Raw genomic sequence first — 20,683 nt, 5'->3', positions numbered from 1 at the left:
AATTCCATGCATTAAATGAATGAGCCCCTATAATATATCTAACACGGGGTGTTTTGCATCCTGTGGCTTCACTAAAGGCTGTTGCTTTTTTCCCTGAGGATTTTTCGTTTCTCTTGAGGGCAGATTTTTTCCCCCCCCACATCCTTATGAGATAAAGCAGACGTTGTTCTACGTGTGCAGGGCACACACTGGTGAAAATGCCCAAAAGGTGGAGGGGCTTCATCGTTGAAATGAGGGAGGCTCATTGCGGTCCAAAAAATACGTCCCCGCCCTTCACTGAGGTACGTGCTCGCTACCAGAGTCTCTGTGCACGTACAGACCACCCCCCCCCACACACACAGAGTCTAGCCGGCCTCTCCTCTCTCCGCTTGTGCCAAACGCAGACAGCAGCGACAAGTTGACGGTAACCAGCGAAACGGAAGCACAGAAAATCAGTTTTTCAAAATAAACGATCCTGAAAAGTTTGTCGTATCGGTGTTTTGGTCGCGGCTCAACATTTGGAGTATTGAGGAGCAAATGCTCCACAAATCCGAGGGGAAGGGTAAATAACGTTTAGACACACATGTTGATGCTCCCCACAGTCTGTGTTTTAATTGAGTTACAGCTTTCTCCTCCTTTTAGGAAACAGTGGATCCTCTTTTGCTCTTGGGAAGGAGGTGAAGCATAATATTTTCCTTTCAGCTGGTCAGAATTTTACCATAAGTGGGAATAAATCCGGCGGCTTCCAAACAGGATAAAGGTTTGTGTGTTGGTTATTTTTTAATAAAATAGCTTGATGTTCATCAGCTCAACCAGGTCTTCGAACCAACAAAGAGTTATCAAATGTAAGAATGGCGTGAGAGGCACAAAGGCTCTCTGGAGCTGTCTTACCTGTGTTGGTCATGTAGACGGGAATGTGTGATTGTGAATAAGTTTAAGCTAGTTATTGCTACAAATACATAGATGATATTGAGTGTCGTCTTAAGTTTCAGTTAGCATCAATGGCGCACCAGTGGCACAGCGTGGAGACACTGCAAATCATGTGTAGGCCTGTAAGGTTTTATTTTGAAAGAAAATAACGGAAATGATTTTTAACATCGTTCTACTTCACACAAACACACACACACACATGCACACGCTTCTGGCGGCTGGACGGCTGTCAGCGGACAGAAGATGGTGGCGGTTGCGGCCACCGCGTTGCCCTCCGCGCCCGGATAGCTCCACTGCGCACAGCGCATCGTGCGGGTGCGTCGACGCTGCCGTGGCGCACGGAGAGGGATGGTCAGAGGACGGATCGGAGACAAACTCCACCTCACTGAGGACGTCGCAGGGGAATGGGACGAACTGGACAATGCAGCAGCCATGATATCCATCACATTTGTCTTGGGTTAAAGGGGCAATTATTCGGAGGTATGGAGATATTCTCTTGTGCATGATATGCGATCTGAATTAAAGTGACTGGATCGAGGTCCGCCTCGACCCGCGGGACTGTGGTGCGGGGGGCGTGGAGGTGGAGAGCATTTAACTAGCCCCGACTCTGTCGTCTGGCATTACGAGGGGTGGACCGAGCTGCCCTGGGCAAACTTTACTTCAGCGAGCAGGACAGACTGGACGCTTGTATACACTTCGTGTGATCTGCTCCAGGACGCACGATTAGTCCCCCCCGAGCGACCGGCATGGTCCAGGATACCTCCGGACGAACCTGTTCGTATTCCTGGGGCGCACCATGGAGATGAATGTGTGACACTTGGCGCGTCGCTGAGCCGAGAGGAGCGCGTCGACACGCGGGTCGCTGACAGCCGAGTTCATGAACCAGGACAGTTCTTGTTTTGCGCACCGCGTCTCCTGCAGACCTCCTCCCACACAAGGTCCCTGGCGCGTTTGGAGACGGTGGAGCGGAGAAGTCAGGAAAGGACGCGGCTGCGTCCCGGGGAACTGTTGCGATTAGGCCCCGCAGCGAGGAGGGAACGTGGGTGTGAATCTGGTGGCAACTCTTCCCTCTCACGTTGCCTACATCTGGAGTTGACCTGCCGCCTTAAATGGACATGTTGACTCTTTGATCGGCCAGCACGCCAAAAAAAACAGCCGATCCATCTCTCGCCCGTTTTACAGAGATGTGACAACAAACGCTGCCTGCAGAGGATTTGTTTTTTTGTAATGTTTGGGACTTTAACTCCCCGTAAACAAAACGCGGTTATTTTTTACTTCTCGAGAACCCTCTTTAAAAATCGCCTAATGGTTTTTGTAGTTTTTCATTTTCAACTTTTTCTCATTTATACGCAGTGATTTTTGTAATTCTGAGTTTCCAATGAGTGAGACAGTGTGCAGGCAGCTGTGTGGACTGGAGCAAAGCAGCCAGCGAGTGAACCTTGCAGTCTCAAGTGCGTCAAAACAAACTGGGACGTAGAGGAATGCAGGGACTGACGTCAAGAGTGGCAATAATGAACCGCTCAACATCTTTGGAGGGTTTGGTGGTGTTTCTTCTGCCACTACACTGCTACCTGAGTGGACGTCTCTGAAAAGGCTTCTGTTTGTTCTCATTGCCCTGGTACTTATACTGTGGCCCTATACTTTGCCTGACTTTTTTTAAAAACTGAACTAAATCCTCTTTGTAGATTTTGCGTAGATCACAAAGCGACATGGCGTCCCCCCAACATCAACAACTCCTTCCTCACAACACAGAAGTGAGCTGTGACTCAAGTGGAGACGGAGGCGTCTCGGTGAGGATCGGCAGCAGTGTCAGGCACAAGCATGGAGGCGGGCCGCTGGGTTCCATTGGGGGAGGCTTCATCGGGGGATCCAAGCACTGCAAGTACAGCATCTCCTCCAGCTGCAGCTCTGGGGAGTCCGGAGTCAGGAAGCCAACGGTCAAGAGCTTTCGCACACAGAGGAAGATGCCTCAGCTCTTCGAAAGATCTGCAGGTCATTTCTGGGACCCAAAGTTTGACTCTTCGATTCTGGAGGAGGCTTGCAGAGAACGGTGTTTCCCTCAGACCCAGCGGCGCTTCCGCTTCGTGCTCTTTTACCTGATTGCCGCTGGCTTTCTCTGGGGGTTGTACTTTGCTGCAAACCCTTCCCGCTGTGACAGGGCTGCCTTTCTCCTTCCCACTGCATCCTTCCTGCTTTTCTGCCTCCTCCTCTTCCTCTTAACTTTCACTAAGCTCTACTCACGCTTCTACAATCAAGCATCTCTGCTGCTCGTAGTTGTCACCTTCATCCTCACCCTGGCCCCCCAGATCCAGACATCAGGCTTCAGGGACCCAGAGTCTCCTCCACCTGCACTTGATGTGGAAGAGTTCAGCGGCATAGAGCCCACATACAACTTGTCCTATGACAGGCTTGTAGGAAGTGGCACCTGGTCCCCTTGTCTTTCTCCTGTAGGCACCTTCTCCCTCTGTATCGAGGTTCTTCTGTTGTTGTACAGTGTTCTCCATGTTCGCCTCTACGCTTCTGTCTTGCTTGGGTTTCTCTACTCTGTCTTTTTTGAGAGTTTGGGCTGGCTGCACCTGACCCAGGCTGGGGACAACTGGAGTATAGCCTCTCAATCAGACTGGGATACTCTAAGTTGGCTGGGCCCAGCCAAAGCCTTGCTCCACCTCTGCGCCCACGCCATCGGCATCCAACTGTTCACCATGTCTGAGGTGCGGTCACGCAGCACCTTCCTTAAGGTGGGACAAGCTATAATGCATGGTAAAGATCTGGAAGTGGAGAAAGCCTTGAAGGAGCGCATGATCCACTCTGTCATGCCCAGAATCGTGGCTGATGAACTGATGAAGCAGGGTGATGAAGAGATAGGTGATAACTCTGTTAAACGATACTCCACCAGTGGTGCAGCAGCGGCCATCTCCAGTCCAAAACACCATAAACGCAAGAAAACCTCCATCCCTCGTGGTCAGATAATCTTCAGACCCTTCAACATGAAACGAATGGAGCCCGTCAGCATCCTCTTTGCAGACATTGTGGGCTTCACAAAAATGTCTGCCAACAAATCTGCTCATGCCCTCGTGGGACTTCTGAATGACTTGTTTGGGCGTTTTGATAGACTTTGTGAGCTCACTGGCTGCGAAAAGATAAGTACCTTAGGAGACTGTTACTACTGTGTGGCTGGCTGTCCTGAACCCAGACCAGACCATGCCTATTGCTGTGTGGAGATGGGCCTGGGCATGATCCAAGCTATCGAGCAGTTTTGCCAGGAGAAGAGGGAGATGGTGAACATGAGGGTGGGTGTCCATACTGGCACTGTGCTGTGTGGTATCCTGGGCATGAAACGCTTCAAGTTTGATGTTTGGTCAAACGATGTCAACCTGGCCAACCTAATGGAGCAACTGGGAGTGGCTGGGAAGGTCCACTTATCACAGGCCACTGCCAACTTCCTGGATGACCGCTACCAGCATGAAGATGGACAGGTCCCCGAGAGAATAGGACAGAGTGTGGTGGCTGACCAGCTCAAAGGTAGGTGTTTGAAAAAAAAGTGTTATTTCATGTCTCAATGTTGTGTGCTAGCGTGAAAAGGGTAGACTTTCTTTCCTTAATCCCCAAGGTCAGCAGCCGTTGCCACGAATTGGCCGCAACAGTGAGACTTATTGCTGCAATTCCGCTGCAATGAGGCCTAAAACTTTTCAAGCGTTTTTATGTGCTCAAGTTTATGTCTTGTAATACTTCTTTGCCATCCCCAAAGGAAATGACTACTTATGCAATCATATCAGAAGCTGACCCCCCAAGTGGATCGAAACATTGCCTGTCATAAGGGTGCATTTGCATTGGTCAATGATGACATGAAGGTTGTAGCATCATGTATTGCACCCAGAACATGCGGGCAGTGGTTTTGGTATTATGTGACTGTATCATGGCGTCGCCATCTTCTCTCTAGCTCATCCTCCCCTCCGCCACGTCTCTGCCCACTCTTTGTTCTCTCGTTCAAATACATTGCTTCCAGACGTCCTCAATGTGTCCTGTTCTCTTAACCTAGCCTTGAACCCCAGGGATTGCTTTACAAATTGATGCAACTCCCGCCTTCCCTAGTTAGAGCTATATCTGGAGATTTATCTTCATCTCTCTATCTTGTCCTCTATTTTCCTTGCTCTTAACTGCTTAATGCAGCTTCTATTTGATTTGTGTACACAAATCACTCTGGTTTAACTAAATGTTGGCTTAATTGCTCTTTTCATAATTCAAAGCTCACTGATACGCTATCACCTGCAGTGAAGTGACAGTGTCTGACTTAGGAATTGCGGATGGTGTACTTCTGTCCTTTAGCATTATCATCGCAGGTTTATTTTTGTACCAGTGGATGCTTAGTGCGTCTCTTTTCAGGCTGAGTGACTGATTTCATAAAATGCGTACCGGGTGTTTTTTAGTATGAACTGGTCATTTGCACAAATTAGCAAGTGAAGTGTACACATTACTAATTATCAAAAATGTTCAGTGCTGGGACCGATAAAGGGCCGAGATCGAGTGAAATTGCTTTTCCTTTACCAGCCAGCAGGAGTGATTTACGGGCTTGCAGTTTCCCCTCATCTCTTAGATTAACGAGTGACTACCACTCTTGCTGGTGCACGTCTTTTGTGTTGTTTTTTTATTGTGAGGATAAATGTGTTACTCGCAGGGTTATCACCCCTACTCCTTTTCAACGCCTTTCTTGCCTGCATTGTGTATTCAGTTCCCCTCCTAAGATTTATCCTCTCCCTGTGGATTTGCTGTGCCAGAGAGAGAGCTGGCTGTCGGGAGAGAGTTGTTCTCCGGTGCTGTAAAATTTCCTCCACTGTCTGGCTCAGTCTGTGTAAATCACTTGGGTAGCATTGCAGCCAGGCCCGGCTCCTGCCTGGGCCAGGTCCAATGTCGCTTAGTTCAGAATTAAATTGCTCTGAATTGCACGCCGATCGCTGTGCGGCTGTCTCATGTGTGTTTTCGATGTCCATTTTGAGTTAGTGTGATGTTTCAGTTTCTCACAAACTCTTTTTGGCTTGTGACAGTTTTTTGTTTTTTTACAGCTCAGTTGTAACTTCAGACTGAGCCTTTAGAGTCGAATGTTTGTCTCACTTTGTAGATGCACGTGTTATTTACTGCACCTCACTGTAATTAGAGGCTATGTATGGCTCATTGTTTGTGGAGGTTCGCGTAGGGTGCAACCCCTGCGGTCAGCTGAGTGTTACAGCTGCATCCTGTCAGCTCCGCAGCACTGACCTACCGTGTTTATAGCAACAAATGGAGATGTTGTAGCTCAGTTTTCATTCCCATTGGTGTGTTGCTGGTGTTCGAGATTAATAAGACAAGATGGTCGACGATACAGTTTGACAACATTGTACTCCGCTTTGAGGCTTTAACTCATGATTTGTTTTATATAAATATTAATCTGACAATTATTTTTCTTATTACTAGTTGTGAAGGCAATGTATAGAATGTCAGAAAAAACTAAAACAAAGGTAAGTTAGTTAACATAATAAAAGGACAGAGAAGCTCAGGAAATTCATTATTTTAGCACTAGTTAGCTAGTTATGTCTTAATTTGCCAATCATTTCTCAATTAATTATTGATTTTTTTTTTTACAGTTGTATAATTTTCAGAAAATGCTGAAAATGTTGGTTACATGATTTAGAACAGAAAAGGCAGAAAATATTTATGTTGGAGAAGCTGGAACCACAAATGTTTTGGTATTGACAACATTTTGTTGTATTGTGCTCTTTCCTTTCTGGGAACGGAGGCTATAATTGACCAAGTTTCCCTGGAAAGTACCTGTCTACGTCCTTCCTTTGAGTTTAATACAGAATGATGGCACCTGCAGAAGGTTATCCCTTTGGAGGAGGCTGTCAGTGAGGTCCTATTATCTTTCGACTGATGACATAATCGCCACAGAGAGCCAGAGTTGGTTCTTCTCTCTCTCGTGCAGCCATTTGTTCCCGGGGGACATGGAGTTGTTTGTTGCCTGATGTTGAGTGAGGGTTTTGTGTTAAAACAAGAAGCGAGCAAATATTGATGTTAAAGTCGTGAGCAGTTATTGCTTTAATCTACAGCTGCTTCCAATATCCTTGAGCAAAAGGCGGCTTTGGTGACTAGCAATGTGTCTCATGATAACGTGGCAGTGGTCCCTCGTAGTGGAGGGTTTTCACCTGAATCTGCAGCTCCCCTCGGCCTTATTTAGCTTCGCCAAGTCTCAGGTCATTGTTTAGCTGTTGAACACGCAATTTTACTGCTACTCACATATTTTCGTTTTCCTGCCAAACAAACGGCAGTTAAACAAAAAGTTTCACAAACCCACTGCCTGCTCAGCAAAAAGCAGGAGACAGACACAGTTAGAGAATATCTGGTGAATATGGTGAATCATTTGGCAGCTAAAGAGCCAGATATTTCCCACAGTAGTTGGTAGATGCTAAAAACTAAGCTATTTTAACATTATGTTGACATTACATTTAACATTCGCTAGGTGCCGGAAAATGACTCCAAATCAATGCCAACGTTGCGCTGGATCCCATCACCAACCACATGATCTCTCTTTTTGCTTTTGAGAGTTTTTCTGTTTTGTATGTATCGTGCCTCTTCTTCTCCACTGTGAATATTCCAGGCTGGTGGTGTAACTGAAGTTGAATGATACTCATTAATTTGAGCCTCCAACAGCTATTTCATAAAATTGTATAGCCACTTTCTATTAATACTCATCGTGTACAGGGTTGTCGGTAACCTGCTGCCTCGGGGTAAGGCATGTTCTCACATTCAGTTTGAAATTGTGAGTATGACCTTTCTAACTTAACTGCTGAGCGAAGCTGTGCCAGGCAGCTCTCTACATTACATCCCTTTGCCCTGTGGGAGATTTCTAATTAAGCAAGACTGGGTAATCTCCTTGGCTAAAGTGATTAATGTTGGTAATTCTCCATCATCATATGATCTGGTGTAGTGTTATCCTGACCCCCAAAAATACATCAGCCAATTGCCGGCACGCAGTTTTTTTAATCTCACGATATAAAAATGAAATGGTATCGATTGCCTATAATGAGGCTGTCATGGCTGTGTTTCTTTATGTTGAGGCAACAAGAGAGATTTTGATGTCATGTTGGAAATCAAGGAGAATCAGGCAAGGCCAAGGGGTGTGCAAGCTGCAAAAATAGAATATAATTTGTATTCTGGTCCATAACATTAATTTGTCAGCATTTCTTGTCCACGTTTAAGCCTTCAGAAAAATAATTGATGAGCTACATTAGGATTGATTTGAGCACAGAGCAGAACTCAGCTGCAAATAGTCCGGGTGATGAATGTTCTGTGTTATGTGTCCCTACTCTCTGGCCCAATTACTCCATGCTCCGTAGAAGGTATTAGTTATTGGAAGAGCAATTTGTCCTTATGAGAGGCCGACACACACACATTCACTTTCAGACAGCCCTGCCCATGCACTGCGAATGATTGTCCATAGGGATGCACATCAGTCAGCAACGTGTTGGGTATTTGCCTGAGGCTCAGTGGAGAATTAATTAAAATGGCTGCCACCTGTGACCTTGACAACGACAAATTAGGCTGGTTTCGAGGTTATCCTTAAAGAAGTAGAGAAAGGCAGGGGAGAACTAGGGAAGGGAAGTAGATGTAGTGCATTTAGCTTTGGTTGAGTTCTACCATTGAAGACTTTTGGTCCAATGAAGAGTGGCAATAACAGCAGCTTTGCCATGGACCTCAGTGTTTTCAGGATTTCACACCTAAGTGCCGAGAGCGTGTGTTTGCGTGTGCTCGGCCTTTCTGCACACTGCTGCACTCGACAAAAAGTCAAACGCTTTGGCTTTTTTCACACTAATATGTACACAGCTGTCTTCTCACCCTGTCAGCAGTCAAATACCTGGCATAATTTTCGTCTAGACTCTAGAGTCCAAATTATTATGCACACACACACACACACACACCATTGAACCCTACTGTAAAACAGACAGGAGGGGTCGATATTGAAGTGGAACGCTCTGAGTGGAGTGGAGTGGCTTATTGTCATAGTGGGTAAGAAGGGGGAGACATTGAGCTAGCATGTGGTTAGGCTGTGGTGGTAGATGTTGGGATGATCTATGAAAAAGAAGCTAAATAGATCTCGGGATCAGTACTGCAGTGCTGCTTTCTTTAGTGGCCCTGTCTGCTGAAGTCTGGGAGTGGAGCACGACTCCTCGGTGGCTGCCAGGGGGAACTTTAAGCTGCTATATTGTATTGCAGTGACCAAGCCCTGCTTAGAACACCTTGGCTCTGCCTGGTAGAATACAGCTCTGCCGAGAGGGCAATGGCATAATACATCACATTGCATTGTACAGTATCAGCCTGTATCATGAATTATAGTTCAGCACAGCGTGGCATCGCAGCCTGCAGCAACCCCAATCTCACCATTTGCCGTCTTTGGCCTTATCGTACTGAGCAAGTCTGCAGAGCTTCAGCATCCCTCGTCATGCCCCGCAAACATCAGGCCACTGTGGAGAGGCATATGAAGGTGTACGATGTGGTGATTTCATAGCTGCAGTCATTTGTGCTATCTGCTGTTTTGTACTGTTACTCAGCAGGACTGCGCTACCTGTACTTGTTCAGGAGGACTGTGCAGCAAGGGTATTGCTTGCTGTTTCAACCCAGCAGGCAATCACGACTTGTACTCAGGGGATGTAATGAGTTCTTGTATCAAAGGCAGAAAAACGTATTATTCCAAAGCGCCGCAATTGATCTTATGTCCATGGCCCCGTGTGCTCCATGTTGAACTGATACTCTTCGAGGTTTTGCTCTGAACATCCATGGATCCTGTTGTGCTCCACTTAATCCTGACAAGTGTCAGTGGGGACCCTGCAGACCTCTCCACCCTCCTACAGGGGACAGCTGTCCCACTGGCTCAACGCTGAAGTGTTCTGCCTCTATCTAGTCCAACAGAGATGACCCAGGGCGAGGTGGAGGAGAGTGCTTGATATCAGTGCCACCACTGTCTGTCTGATAAGCGGCCACACACGTGAGCAGCTCACACCGCTGAGCCCGTAGGAACACACACACAGACACACAGATCATGCTCCACAACACTTTGTCTCGTACAAACTGTTCACCTTGCTCAGTCTTTTGGCGTTGCTCTAGTTTAAGGTAAGGACATAAATCACTGCTAATACCAACATATGATGATGTTCAGGTGTCATGAATATGAGATGGGCAGGATGGAAGCAGAGACATTTTTTAGGATGGAGCTATTTTCTTTGTTTTTGATAAATACGGTGAAAGGGAGACAGGAAAGAGTGAGAGAATTACGCAGTAAATGATCTGGGCAGCAGGGAATCAAGGTGTTGGTTGGTTGTAGTATTCGTGTCCGCTCTAAAATGCAAATAATTTCTGACCTTTTCAAAACATTTAAGCTGAGTGAAAGGAAACATTTTCCTGTGTGCCGACTACGAAAGCAGCTGTTCTTCTTTTACTATCACATTATTTTCACAGCAGACATTTTGACGTGTCATAATGCAGGGAAGGCACATGTTCTATCATATTGAAAAAGAGCTGTATGTATGTCAACATATGTATATGAATCTTCTCACTGCTCTCTCCTTGATTGTATCAAACAGGCTGTTATCAAACACTCTTGCAATTCTCACAAATACAAATGTGCTGAGATAATCTGTTTGTATATCTTCCTGCAAACATAACTTCCCCTCCTGCAGAATGAGAAAAGAGGTTCTGAAAACTGAATAGAGTGAGCACAATGGAGGAAAAGGGCTGCAAAAATAAGCGGTGGGGGGGATAAACAGGTTAATACAGAGCGAGACAGAAAGATGGATCGAGTTGCCTCTTAAGGTTCATCTTGTTCAGGGTTTTTATGCGTCTCTGTCTGGCTCACAGTCATAACATCAGTGTCAGCACAACGCATGGGAAAGGTTTCCCATCTGTTTGCAGTACACACACACACACACACACACACACACACACTCCAGCTCGGCAACCTGGGCCTGCCAAGGCTAATTTCCAGCCTATTGAAAGTGGCGAGGGTCAGCTGGAAACTGGAGACTCTTTTTTAAAAAGTTAGGACTGGTGCTCTCACTGGGACAAAAAGGGCCACGTTGACTTCATTGGCTCTGGCTTCCACATTGTGCCGAAGGCAAGAAAAACCTGATCACTCCGTGCCGTGTTTCTTTGCCGACGCAGCTCAAAAGGCCACTTGATTGAACGCATCATGGTTTTTTTTAACGGTTTGCAAACCTTTAGAAGAGTGGAAGAAATGTGAAAGCGTCTTTGTGCGCCTCCCTACTGCCCTTGCTCTCTCACTGCACATGCGGCGCTTCACGTACATCTCTCTTGGCACGGTGCCGTGTGTGTTCCCAAGCTCTCCTCGCAGCTGTGCAGATTCCTGAGTGATAAATGAGTCACCGCTGCATCCTAAGCTTTTCTCCTTTTGTGATCGAGGCCTCAGAAAATGCCGGCGCTCCTCCCGACAGACTCACTAGCCTTTACTGACATAGACGGATGGAGCTCGCTCTTGAGGTGACGCTCACAATAACCCTCCGCGTCCACCCTCCTACACAACACTTTCACTGACGCACGCTTACTTGCTGCGCTTTGCATTTAAGTAAACTAAATGCAAGCACCCACACCGGCAGCCGCGCCCTGTCCATGTTTGTGGGCTTCAGTGGCTCGTTAGTGTGCACAGCAGGAGCATGTGTGTGATAAATGGCTGCGTGAATTATGAATGAGGGAAGATGACAGGGAGCCAGTCCACCACGCAGCCGTTACTGCACTCAGCCTGCACCATTTGACTATATCTGTGTGTGTGTGTGTGTATGTAACCAAAAGTGTGTTTTCCTCCCATTAATAATGTTGCTCATATTTGTCCCTGTTATAAATAGATGACCATGAATTATTTTATTATCAGCAGTGCAGGCTGTGAAATGAATCCAATATGTACACCGTGAAAGGCCGGTTTCAGCTCTCATCTTTTTGAGGGTGTGGAAGCATCTATGTTGAATTCCTCTCACCCGCCCAGTTTTGCTCGGCTTTTGAGTTGGTCAAGTAATTTTCTTGATCGTCACTCTGAACCCACTTCTTTATGCCCCCTCCCAGCCATGACCGGAGATGTTATGTTTATGTTATGCAATAACTCAGGAACGCCTTTAATATATTTCTCCAAGTTTGGCACAAACATTCACTAAGACTCGGGGATTGGCATAAGACCACAAGTTGCGGATGACACTAGATTAGGTGTGTGTGTGTGTGTGTGTGTGTGTGTGTGTGTGTGTGTGTGTGTGTGTGTGTGTGTGTGTGTGTGTGTGTGTGTGTGTGTGTGTGTGTGTGTGTGTGTGTGTGTGTGTGTGTGTGTGTGTGTGTGTGTGTGTGTGTGTGTGTGTGTGTCATGTGTGGGTCATTCCACAGCCTTTTATCAATTTTGGAATCTTCCTCTCTCTACGTCTCGCCTCTCTGTCTGTTGATTTCTGTTTCTACCCTCCATCTTATTGCCGTCTCGCTCTGTAACAGTTGAGTCAGCGTGATGCCTCCGCAGTTTTTTAAATGACACCCGTGACTCCGTCTCAGGCAAAAAAAGGGAAAAGATTCTGGTGTATCTGTGGTGGAAGCTGAGCGTGTATTTAGCAACCTCATTTACTCCTGCTTTATCATTGGCCTGCTTTAGATCAGGAGTCCTCAGGGAGCGGCGCAGTGCTCAGCAGAAGATCCAGCACAAGATGCGATTAATTAAGATTTTGTCTGAGCAAAGTCTATGGTATTAGATCAGAAGAGGAGATGAGAGGGAGGTGGAACATAAGAGGGATGGAGACGTCGGTGTCTGTGTTGGCTGTTTGCTTTGATCACTTTCCCAGAGCCACAACCTCACTGTCACTGTTTAATCGATAAAGGATCACTGCCCATAGTTGTGAATCAATAGTGTCTCAGGTGGAGATAATTGAATTTCTGTTAGAAGCAAGACTGTCAGTCACTTTTTTTAATAGAAACTGCTTTGATATGCTTTGAGATGAATCCAAAATAGGTTAAAAATCATGGAGAAGAGGAATATTATTAGCTGTCTGCTCTCAAAATGTATTTCTTCATATATCTTTCAGAACAAATGTCTTCTCTTGTGTTTGTAGAAATGTTTTTAAAAGAGTCTCATTCATATTAATATTTCTGCCGCATGGGGAGATGTGCTGAATGGCCATATGGTCAACATTATGCAGGAGTTGAAAAGAAGGTGGGGACATTAGCATTCAAAAGAGTTTGTGTGAATGAAGAAGGGTTTGACAGAGGAGAAGAGGAGGGTGTGAAAAGGATGAGCTGGACAGTGAGTCTGAGATTGTGGATTTTGAATTGTTAAAGACAAGAGCCTTTTAAAGCCTATGTAGTGATGAGGCAAAAGGGATATTGGCATGGACACAAGAGAACAGGGAGGATAGTTTGATTTGAAATGCGGTGTGGTGTGGTGTGGTGTTGGGCGGTGAGTTACACCGAGACTGACAAAAAAGGGAGAAAATACAGGCCGGGAAGTAAAGGATGACGGGGGGTTTTAAAGATTTTGGAGGGATGTCAACTGTATCTATTGTTCTGCTAGCAGACCATGGCAGCCCGGGGCTGTCAAGGATGAAGGGATTGTAGACACAGAATGCAAAACGAGCTCAGAGAGTGTGCGATCGACACAGCCAAGCGAGAGTTAAAGACTTTGGTGAGATCTCAAGTGTTTTTATTTTCATTTTGAGTGAGCCTCGGTCGGGCCGGCTTGCGGCCCGGAAAAAACACTGGCCAAATATGGAATGTTTGTTTTGGTGGACACCCCTGTTTACCGCTGTGAGGGACAGGAAAAAAAGGGGAAGGATGCTGACAGATCATGTTGATTGCAACAGGAAGAGAGCGCCCTCAATATGGCTTGTTGTACTGGGACAGCATGTCTGTGTGTAAGCAGAGAAGTGCTCTGACGTAATGCACATTTGTTTTTGTGTTTTTGTCCCAAACTCGGAGAGCTAATGTCCTGAGAAAGCCCAGGTGGCGTGCAACACTTGCTGTTTCTTTTTTTATGAACTCAAGCTTATGTAACGACGTGTACAGAGAAGTCACTGTGGGTTATCTGAGGTTTCTGAGAAATTTAACAAGAACCTAAGCTGTGCAGGTTCAACTGAGCGTGGCTCTAGTGGTCTGTACTACCATGTTTGTTGAATTCCAGATTTTGTGCTATTCCTGGAAATGCTTGTTACTTGACTTAATTGAATATGATAATATGGCAAGTTTATCAAATTTGCTAGATGTTTGTGCCTTAAATTGTGCATGGAGGCAAGTACTACTGCTGTGGCTCCTTACCTTTTAAAATAAATCAATCACACTTGTGACCTCTTGCCATCTAACTACCAGATCTGACATGTTAAATCAAAGAGAGATTTTCCCCCCATTTGTTTTAGAAAGGAAATAGATTAAATATTAAAAAAATAACAATACTAGAAAAAAAGGCATTTTAAGCCTTAAGAAAACAGCTATGTTCTTGCAACCCGTAAAATGTATGTTTTGGCCCCTTGTTTGGGGTTCTGACCCTTAACCACTACTGTTCTCCTCTAATGCGGTCCGGTGACAGAAATAGAAAATAGAGGTACTTCATCATAATGATCTGAAAGTGTTGCAAACAAAGGCCTAATACAGCCAGAGAATTACTGACTGTGATCTAAGTAGTATTGATGAATCTCTTCGGGTTGCCCACTGTAAATCAATCAGAGGCTAGATTTAATAAAGACTTTGATAAATGTGTGCTTTTTGGATACTAGTCAAGTGCCTGTGTACGAACAACCTATATATTAAAGAATCCGCATTTTGCTCATTGTGCTTTTTAAAAATGTATGTAGTAAATAAAGCAAAGGGTGAAACATCCTGTCCTGTATATTACTCGGCAGACACAAGTTATGTTATTGGCACAGTCAGCATGTGAAACGGTGCACTCACTGTGAAAACAACTCCGCTTTACATCGTCTGACAGAGGCGACAGTTTGACCTTAATTTGACATCGTGAATAATCCTGCTCGCCTTTCATGCCCGATAATGCTTCAGACGTAGCCAAAATCGGGCTCAGCAGAAGTGTTCACCTGTAAAGAGGAAGGTCAGCGCTCACCCTCCCCTACTCCCACCTGTCCCCCCACACACACACACACACACACACACACACACACACACACACACACACACACACACACACACACACACACACACACACACACACACACACACACACACACACACACACACACACACACACACACACACACACACACACACACACACACACACACACTCTCTCTCTCTCTCTCTCTGCCTCTGCTTTACTGTCAAACTGTCCGAGTCCCTCTGTGAAGAAATGCATGCCTTTCATGCTTTGTGACTGAATGGGTTCACTCACAGACAGCGCACACAGATATTTTTCATTCCACCGCCTCCACCGGCCAACTATCAGACTCATCCTAGCTTCCAATTCTTCTAAATTCTTTTAATTTTAACCGTTCCTAAATATCTATCTCTGTAATCTGTACCTTCCCTCCTCTGCAAATCACGCTGCAGTAATAAAGTCCCCCTAAACAACCTGTCGTACTTTGAAGGTTGCCTCCTGTCCCTCCTTTCCTCTCCCCCCACGCCACCGACAGGGACAGGATGTACAGTTTATCCCGAGATGGGGATGCAGCGGAAGGAGTGCCAACTGGCACGGGGCGCTGCCCAGCCTTGCCCTGCTAGTTTCTCTGCAGCACCTGCTCCACTGCCCTCCTGCTCCAATACTTGGCCCTGGAGGGCAAACCTGTCATTATGCAAAGACCAGGTGCCTGATGTCTCTGTGTGTGTACGTGTGTGTTTAGGCTGCTCATCACTTTACAACATTGAGTTGTAATGGTTAATGTCAGGCGAATGCATTATGTCAATGAGTGTCCTTGCAAAGAAAGAAGTGCAAATGTGTATGTGTGCACACACTGAAGCTGATCAGCTCTCCTCTGATAGACTTTTCCCTCCACCTCCTACTGCTTTTAGTTAACCTCCCTGGGACACTAGCATTTGCTGCTCAGTCCCACTTGGGTCACAAATGGAAGCACAAAAATTGTTGCACTAAAATCATGCTACCTGTAGCCTTAATGTAATTTTTCCACTATTTATCTTTCGTCTGTTGTATATCACTTTTTTTTTGTTGAATAACGATTTGGCCAGCTATCCTTTATTCTCAGCATTTTGCGTGCCTTGTTTTATACAAGGTGTGTAGCATCCAGGTTTTTTGTACCTGGTAATATGTATTCCTGCTAGTTGTCCTTCTCTTTGCTCAGGGCAGATGGGGGGGGTCACTTTTGCGTGTCGAAAAATTACCACTGCAGTCGCGACGTGTGAGTGGCATCCATCCACCATATCTGAGTATATGTTCGTTTGGGCACAGCAAGCCTCTGCACTGAGCCACTTTCAGTGTCGCAGAGAGTGGGGTTTCGGGGACGGCCATTGTCGCAGAACAGCATGGACGTGTGATGAGGAGGCTTTAGAGGTGATGGTATTGTTTGTTTGCAAAGTGCTTTTCCTCATGTCATTCTCCTCTGTCCTGATCAAAGGGGCTCGGAGAGCGAGATAATGTGACTGGGCTCTCATGGGGAAAGGTTATCTACTGTTCCCTGTCAGCTGATAGCACCGGACAGGACACTTCAAGTCCCGTAACACCCAGAGGCTGCCACTAATGATGCTCTTCAATTACCCCAGGGTCATCAGAGATGGATAGAGGCAAACACACACATGTACCTGCAAAACAGATCCTCCAACAGATGTGCACAGACAGACATATGCAAACTGCTGGAAAGAAACAGGAGAAATCGATTGGAAGACACAGCATGAAGTTTCCCTCACCCTTTTCTTAGAGCACAGCCGTATACTGATGATGTTAGACCCCATTGAAGTGGACAAAAGAGCCAGCTGCGGGTCAGGCCAGTTAGTCAGAGCTGTAATTTACTGCCTGACAACATTGCAATTTCAGCTGCTATGAGGTTTGATCGTAAAGACGACAGATTGCCCTGGAATGGCCTGGAACAGGCACAACATCTGCAGACACTTGAACCCATGGAACGCCCCATAGAAACGTAGTACAGATAACATACTGTGCACTTTTTCAAGCTCCTGCTGTCGATTTATCCTGCTCTCCTCCGGCTGTCAGGACTCTGCCACGTGACGTGATTCCTTGTGACAAGCTGACAACAAGATGTGATCAGTCTAACATACATCCACGTTGAACTGTGGAAGGGATGGCAATTGAATCCCGAATTTAATCGTGACACCCGGTTCTCTTCCTGAGTATGACAAAATATAAACACGAAATATAAATGTAACTCCACTTCCTATATCCGGCAATTCAAATAAAAAGCTGTCTTCAGAGTTGTGTAGTTGTTACTTCCTGACATTGCGGTGGTTGGCCACCTCTGCAGAATGTATACAGCAGAAATGCTGACCTAAAGGGACGAGATGGAGAGGGCTGGCTACAGCTGATCTGCCCTATCAGCAAATTATTGTCTCCTTTGAGTAAATTTTTTCTTTTTGACTCACTTCCAGGTTTGTTTTCATGTGACAATTTATCTGTTTTGTGTTAATTTCGGTATTATTCTTTAAATATATTAAATAAATATTTAATATTTTTTATATTTATAAATATATTCCGCTCTCATCCTTTATCTCTAGTAGTGTGTTGGTGCGCATACTATCTAGCTTGAAATACTTCATTATCTTTAATAAGCCATTACAGTTTAGGGGAATAGAGGCTGAATGGTCCGGTGATTTCTGTTTAGGTGGATTTGGCTTGGTTCCTGTCTTATACTCAGCACTCTGCTTTTACAGCAGAAGGATTTGCATTAATCATGACTCTAAATATATTAATGAATAATACAATGTGACTTACATACTTTAGTAGTTTTGTGAAATGTGCGTGAATGTTTCTCCGACTCAAATGTTCCCAAATGTGGCTTGTAGAAATCTCAGATGAGAAAACATCAGACCTATGTAAATCTCCACCCACAGTCAAATGAGACATCATTTAACTGAGACATCATCATCTTGTTCCTGCTTCACATCCATTATTTAAATATATCTCTAACTGTGGTACTTCTGCAAGTTGAGAAAACATAGTGTCTTATGGGTAGTCAGAGATTTTAAGGGACAGAAGGAGAGCAGAGTAATAAATAATAATAAAATAACACCATTCACCCATGCAGAAATCAGTGTGTCGTGTTGGGAGGCAGAGAAGGATTTCATTAGCAGACTAATGAAATCAGTCAGCGCAGTGGGCATATTTGTGTCTCTGGATCCACCTTTGACAGTCAGTCTCAGTCACACTCACAAATGCTCATTCTTGAAGGCAGTCTAAAGCTCCCCTCAGTCTCCTGCTGCCTCCTCTCATCTGCTGTGCCATTCTGCATCACTGGTGCGGGCAATTAGTACGTTGTTGCTGGGTTTCACCGACGCTGTTGCCCATAGCTGAATCCACCTGGCTATCGATCCAGCCACGGCGAAGTCGTCCATCTGCACCTCCGCCTGCTGTGTTTATTCAGTATGTGTTTGACTGGGTGAGTGGGTTGGAGGGGCTGTTTTTTCCAGGCCTTGTGTCTGCATCTGTACGTGTGTGTGTGTGTGTGTGTGTGTGTGTGTGTGTGTGTGTGTGTGTGTGTGTGTGTGTGTGTGTGTGTGTGTGTGTGTGTGTGTGTGTGTGTGTGTGTGTGTGTGTGTGTGTGTGTGTGTGTGTGTGTGTGTGTGTGTGTGTGTGTGTGTGTGTGTGTGTGTGTCAGAGAGTGCACCCCCAGGGTGGCTCAGCATTTGGGGAGGCAGTGGCAGGCCTGTCTGAAATACTTAAAGCGAACAGTGCTCAGAGCCTGAGGCTGTGGCTTCAGTTGAATTATATGGCTAAGCACACAGTCACAGGTGCTTACTTGTGCTACTGAAAAATACACACATACATGTTACTGTGGTTGTGGCTTGTCACATTACATTGCTGCAGACAAAGGGAGGTCAGGACTCAGTTCCGTACACTCAAGTGAGCTGACTAGCCATGTTTTAGGGTGCTCAACACTAAAGGTGTATCTGTCTCTCTATCTGCCCTTCTAACTCATCTCTTTGACTATGTATGGAAGGAAGTAAAACATATGTCTGCAGTTGTAAATAAAACTGGTGACCCAGTCATCTAAGGCTGTTAAATGTTACCTAAAAAGCTCCTTGTGGACATGCACCGAAGTCCAGACATTTTTCCAAGACTTTTTTGATCAAAATTGGCGCCACATTCCCATGTTAATTTTTGGGCAAACTGTTCATTTCAGAAACCTGAATTTTGGGCTAAAGTTGCAAAAAACACACACGCACACTCACCCTGTAGAAGAAATGGACATGATAACATGTGGATAGACAAGGGAGGTAGCAGGTGTTCAAATATTTGGCCTTGGCCTGTTTTGTCTGAAAGCTGGAACTGTCTCATGGTCATTAGATTTCATGCATGAACCCCACACAAAGAGGCCTATCAACCTGTGTGATGCATATATGAGTAATTAAATCAGTATAGGGAGAATAGATACAAGATACATGGGACATGATAGGTTTGATGAGGAGGGTGCAAAAGAAATGACAGAGCACAAAACTAATCTGCGGGTCTATTAAAGAAATTGGTGATCATCTTAGTGTAAGTCTCTTTTTTCTTTTTCTCTATCATATTTATGTACTGAATATGTATATGGATGTATACGGAAACAAGAATCAGTTGAGTTTGACCTTGTGTTTTTTCAAGTGGGAGAGTTTGATATTCAGTCTCTCTCTCTCTATTTTAGTTTTATGCCGGCACCTGCTTATATAATTGGCTGAATTCGTCCTGCTGGGTACTCAGCCTCTGCTGAATCCTGAAACAGCTCTACAACCATCCAACCCTTATCCCCACTGGGATGACTAACCTGTTCAAACCTGTTCCAACTAGCCAATCCAAGAACTGATATGTCAGTGACCAGTTCTCGCAGCCTTTCCATCTATCTCTTTTTCTGTCTCTCTCTCTCTCCAGGCCTGAAGACCTACCTGATTTCTCGCAGGAAGGTGGATCCTCAGTCTCTCTGTAACTGCTCCCAGCTGGGGTTGGCTGGACCAGAGCATGCAGATCCTTGGTGTCCCATGCCCAGGGTGCACACACCTGACGGGGCCCCTCCGGCCTGCACCCCGGGCCCTGACATAACCAATGTGAGTGCACGCTGTCTCTGAGAAAATAGTATGAAAAGGCAACATTGTGTGCTGAAGAAGTAAGTATATTTCTTGGATACTTTTTTTCATTGCACATTTACAGTATATTGCCTGAGGAAGAACACCGGGTTGCATGTTCTGCTACAGCCTTAATGGTGATGGTGTTCATCATTTTGCTCTCTGTGATTTTGTTTGTGTGGGTGTATCAGAGGCTTTAACGTTTACATTTTTTTGTATGCTTATTTTTGTCTTGTGTTGAAGATGTGAACAAACAATTGGCTTTTATCCATGTTATCATCATGCAACTGAATCGTTTTGTTTGTTCCGTGTAATTGCATGATTTAACCTTGGGAACCATACATGCTCATACATGTAGAACAACAGATCTCATTAGATCCTTATTTTGTGGAGATCTACTAAAATGGTCAAAAGTGGCATTACTTGTCTCATACTGTACAGTGCTGCTTTCTGTGGGAGAGAAGGTTTCCCTTTTCCGCGGACTTTGGCCTTAGCAGACCTTTTTCATGCACAAAAAAGCTATTATGTACTAAATATAACAGTTACTAAA

At 45.4% G+C, this 20,683-nt stretch overlaps 1 protein-coding gene across 2 annotated transcripts in view; it reads left to right on the top strand.

Annotated features, from left to right (window-relative positions):
- Window positions 1-1,093: 1,093 nt before the first annotated feature.
- The window catches only part of LOC118288986 (adenylate cyclase type 9-like), a 28,338-nt gene continuing 8,748 nt past the window's right edge, over window positions 1,094-20,683 (top strand). For both annotated transcript variants that reach the window (XM_035615608.2, XM_035615607.2), the window contains exons 1-2: window positions 1,094-4,431; window positions 19,943-20,115. In XM_035615608.2, coding sequence (XP_035471501.2) covers window positions 2,619-4,431; window positions 19,943-20,115 — 1,986 coding nt within the window. In that variant the 5' untranslated portion in view covers window positions 1,094-2,618. The remainder of the gene's footprint in view (window positions 4,432-19,942; window positions 20,116-20,683) is intronic.

Source organism: Scophthalmus maximus, chromosome 17 (assembly GCF_022379125.1).
Source record: "Scophthalmus maximus strain ysfricsl-2021 chromosome 17, ASM2237912v1, whole genome shotgun sequence".
Lineage (NCBI taxonomy): Eukaryota > Metazoa > Chordata > Actinopteri > Pleuronectiformes > Scophthalmidae > Scophthalmus > Scophthalmus maximus.
Note: the sequence above shows the minus strand (reverse complement) of the source record. Positions and strands in the feature narration are given on the sequence as shown.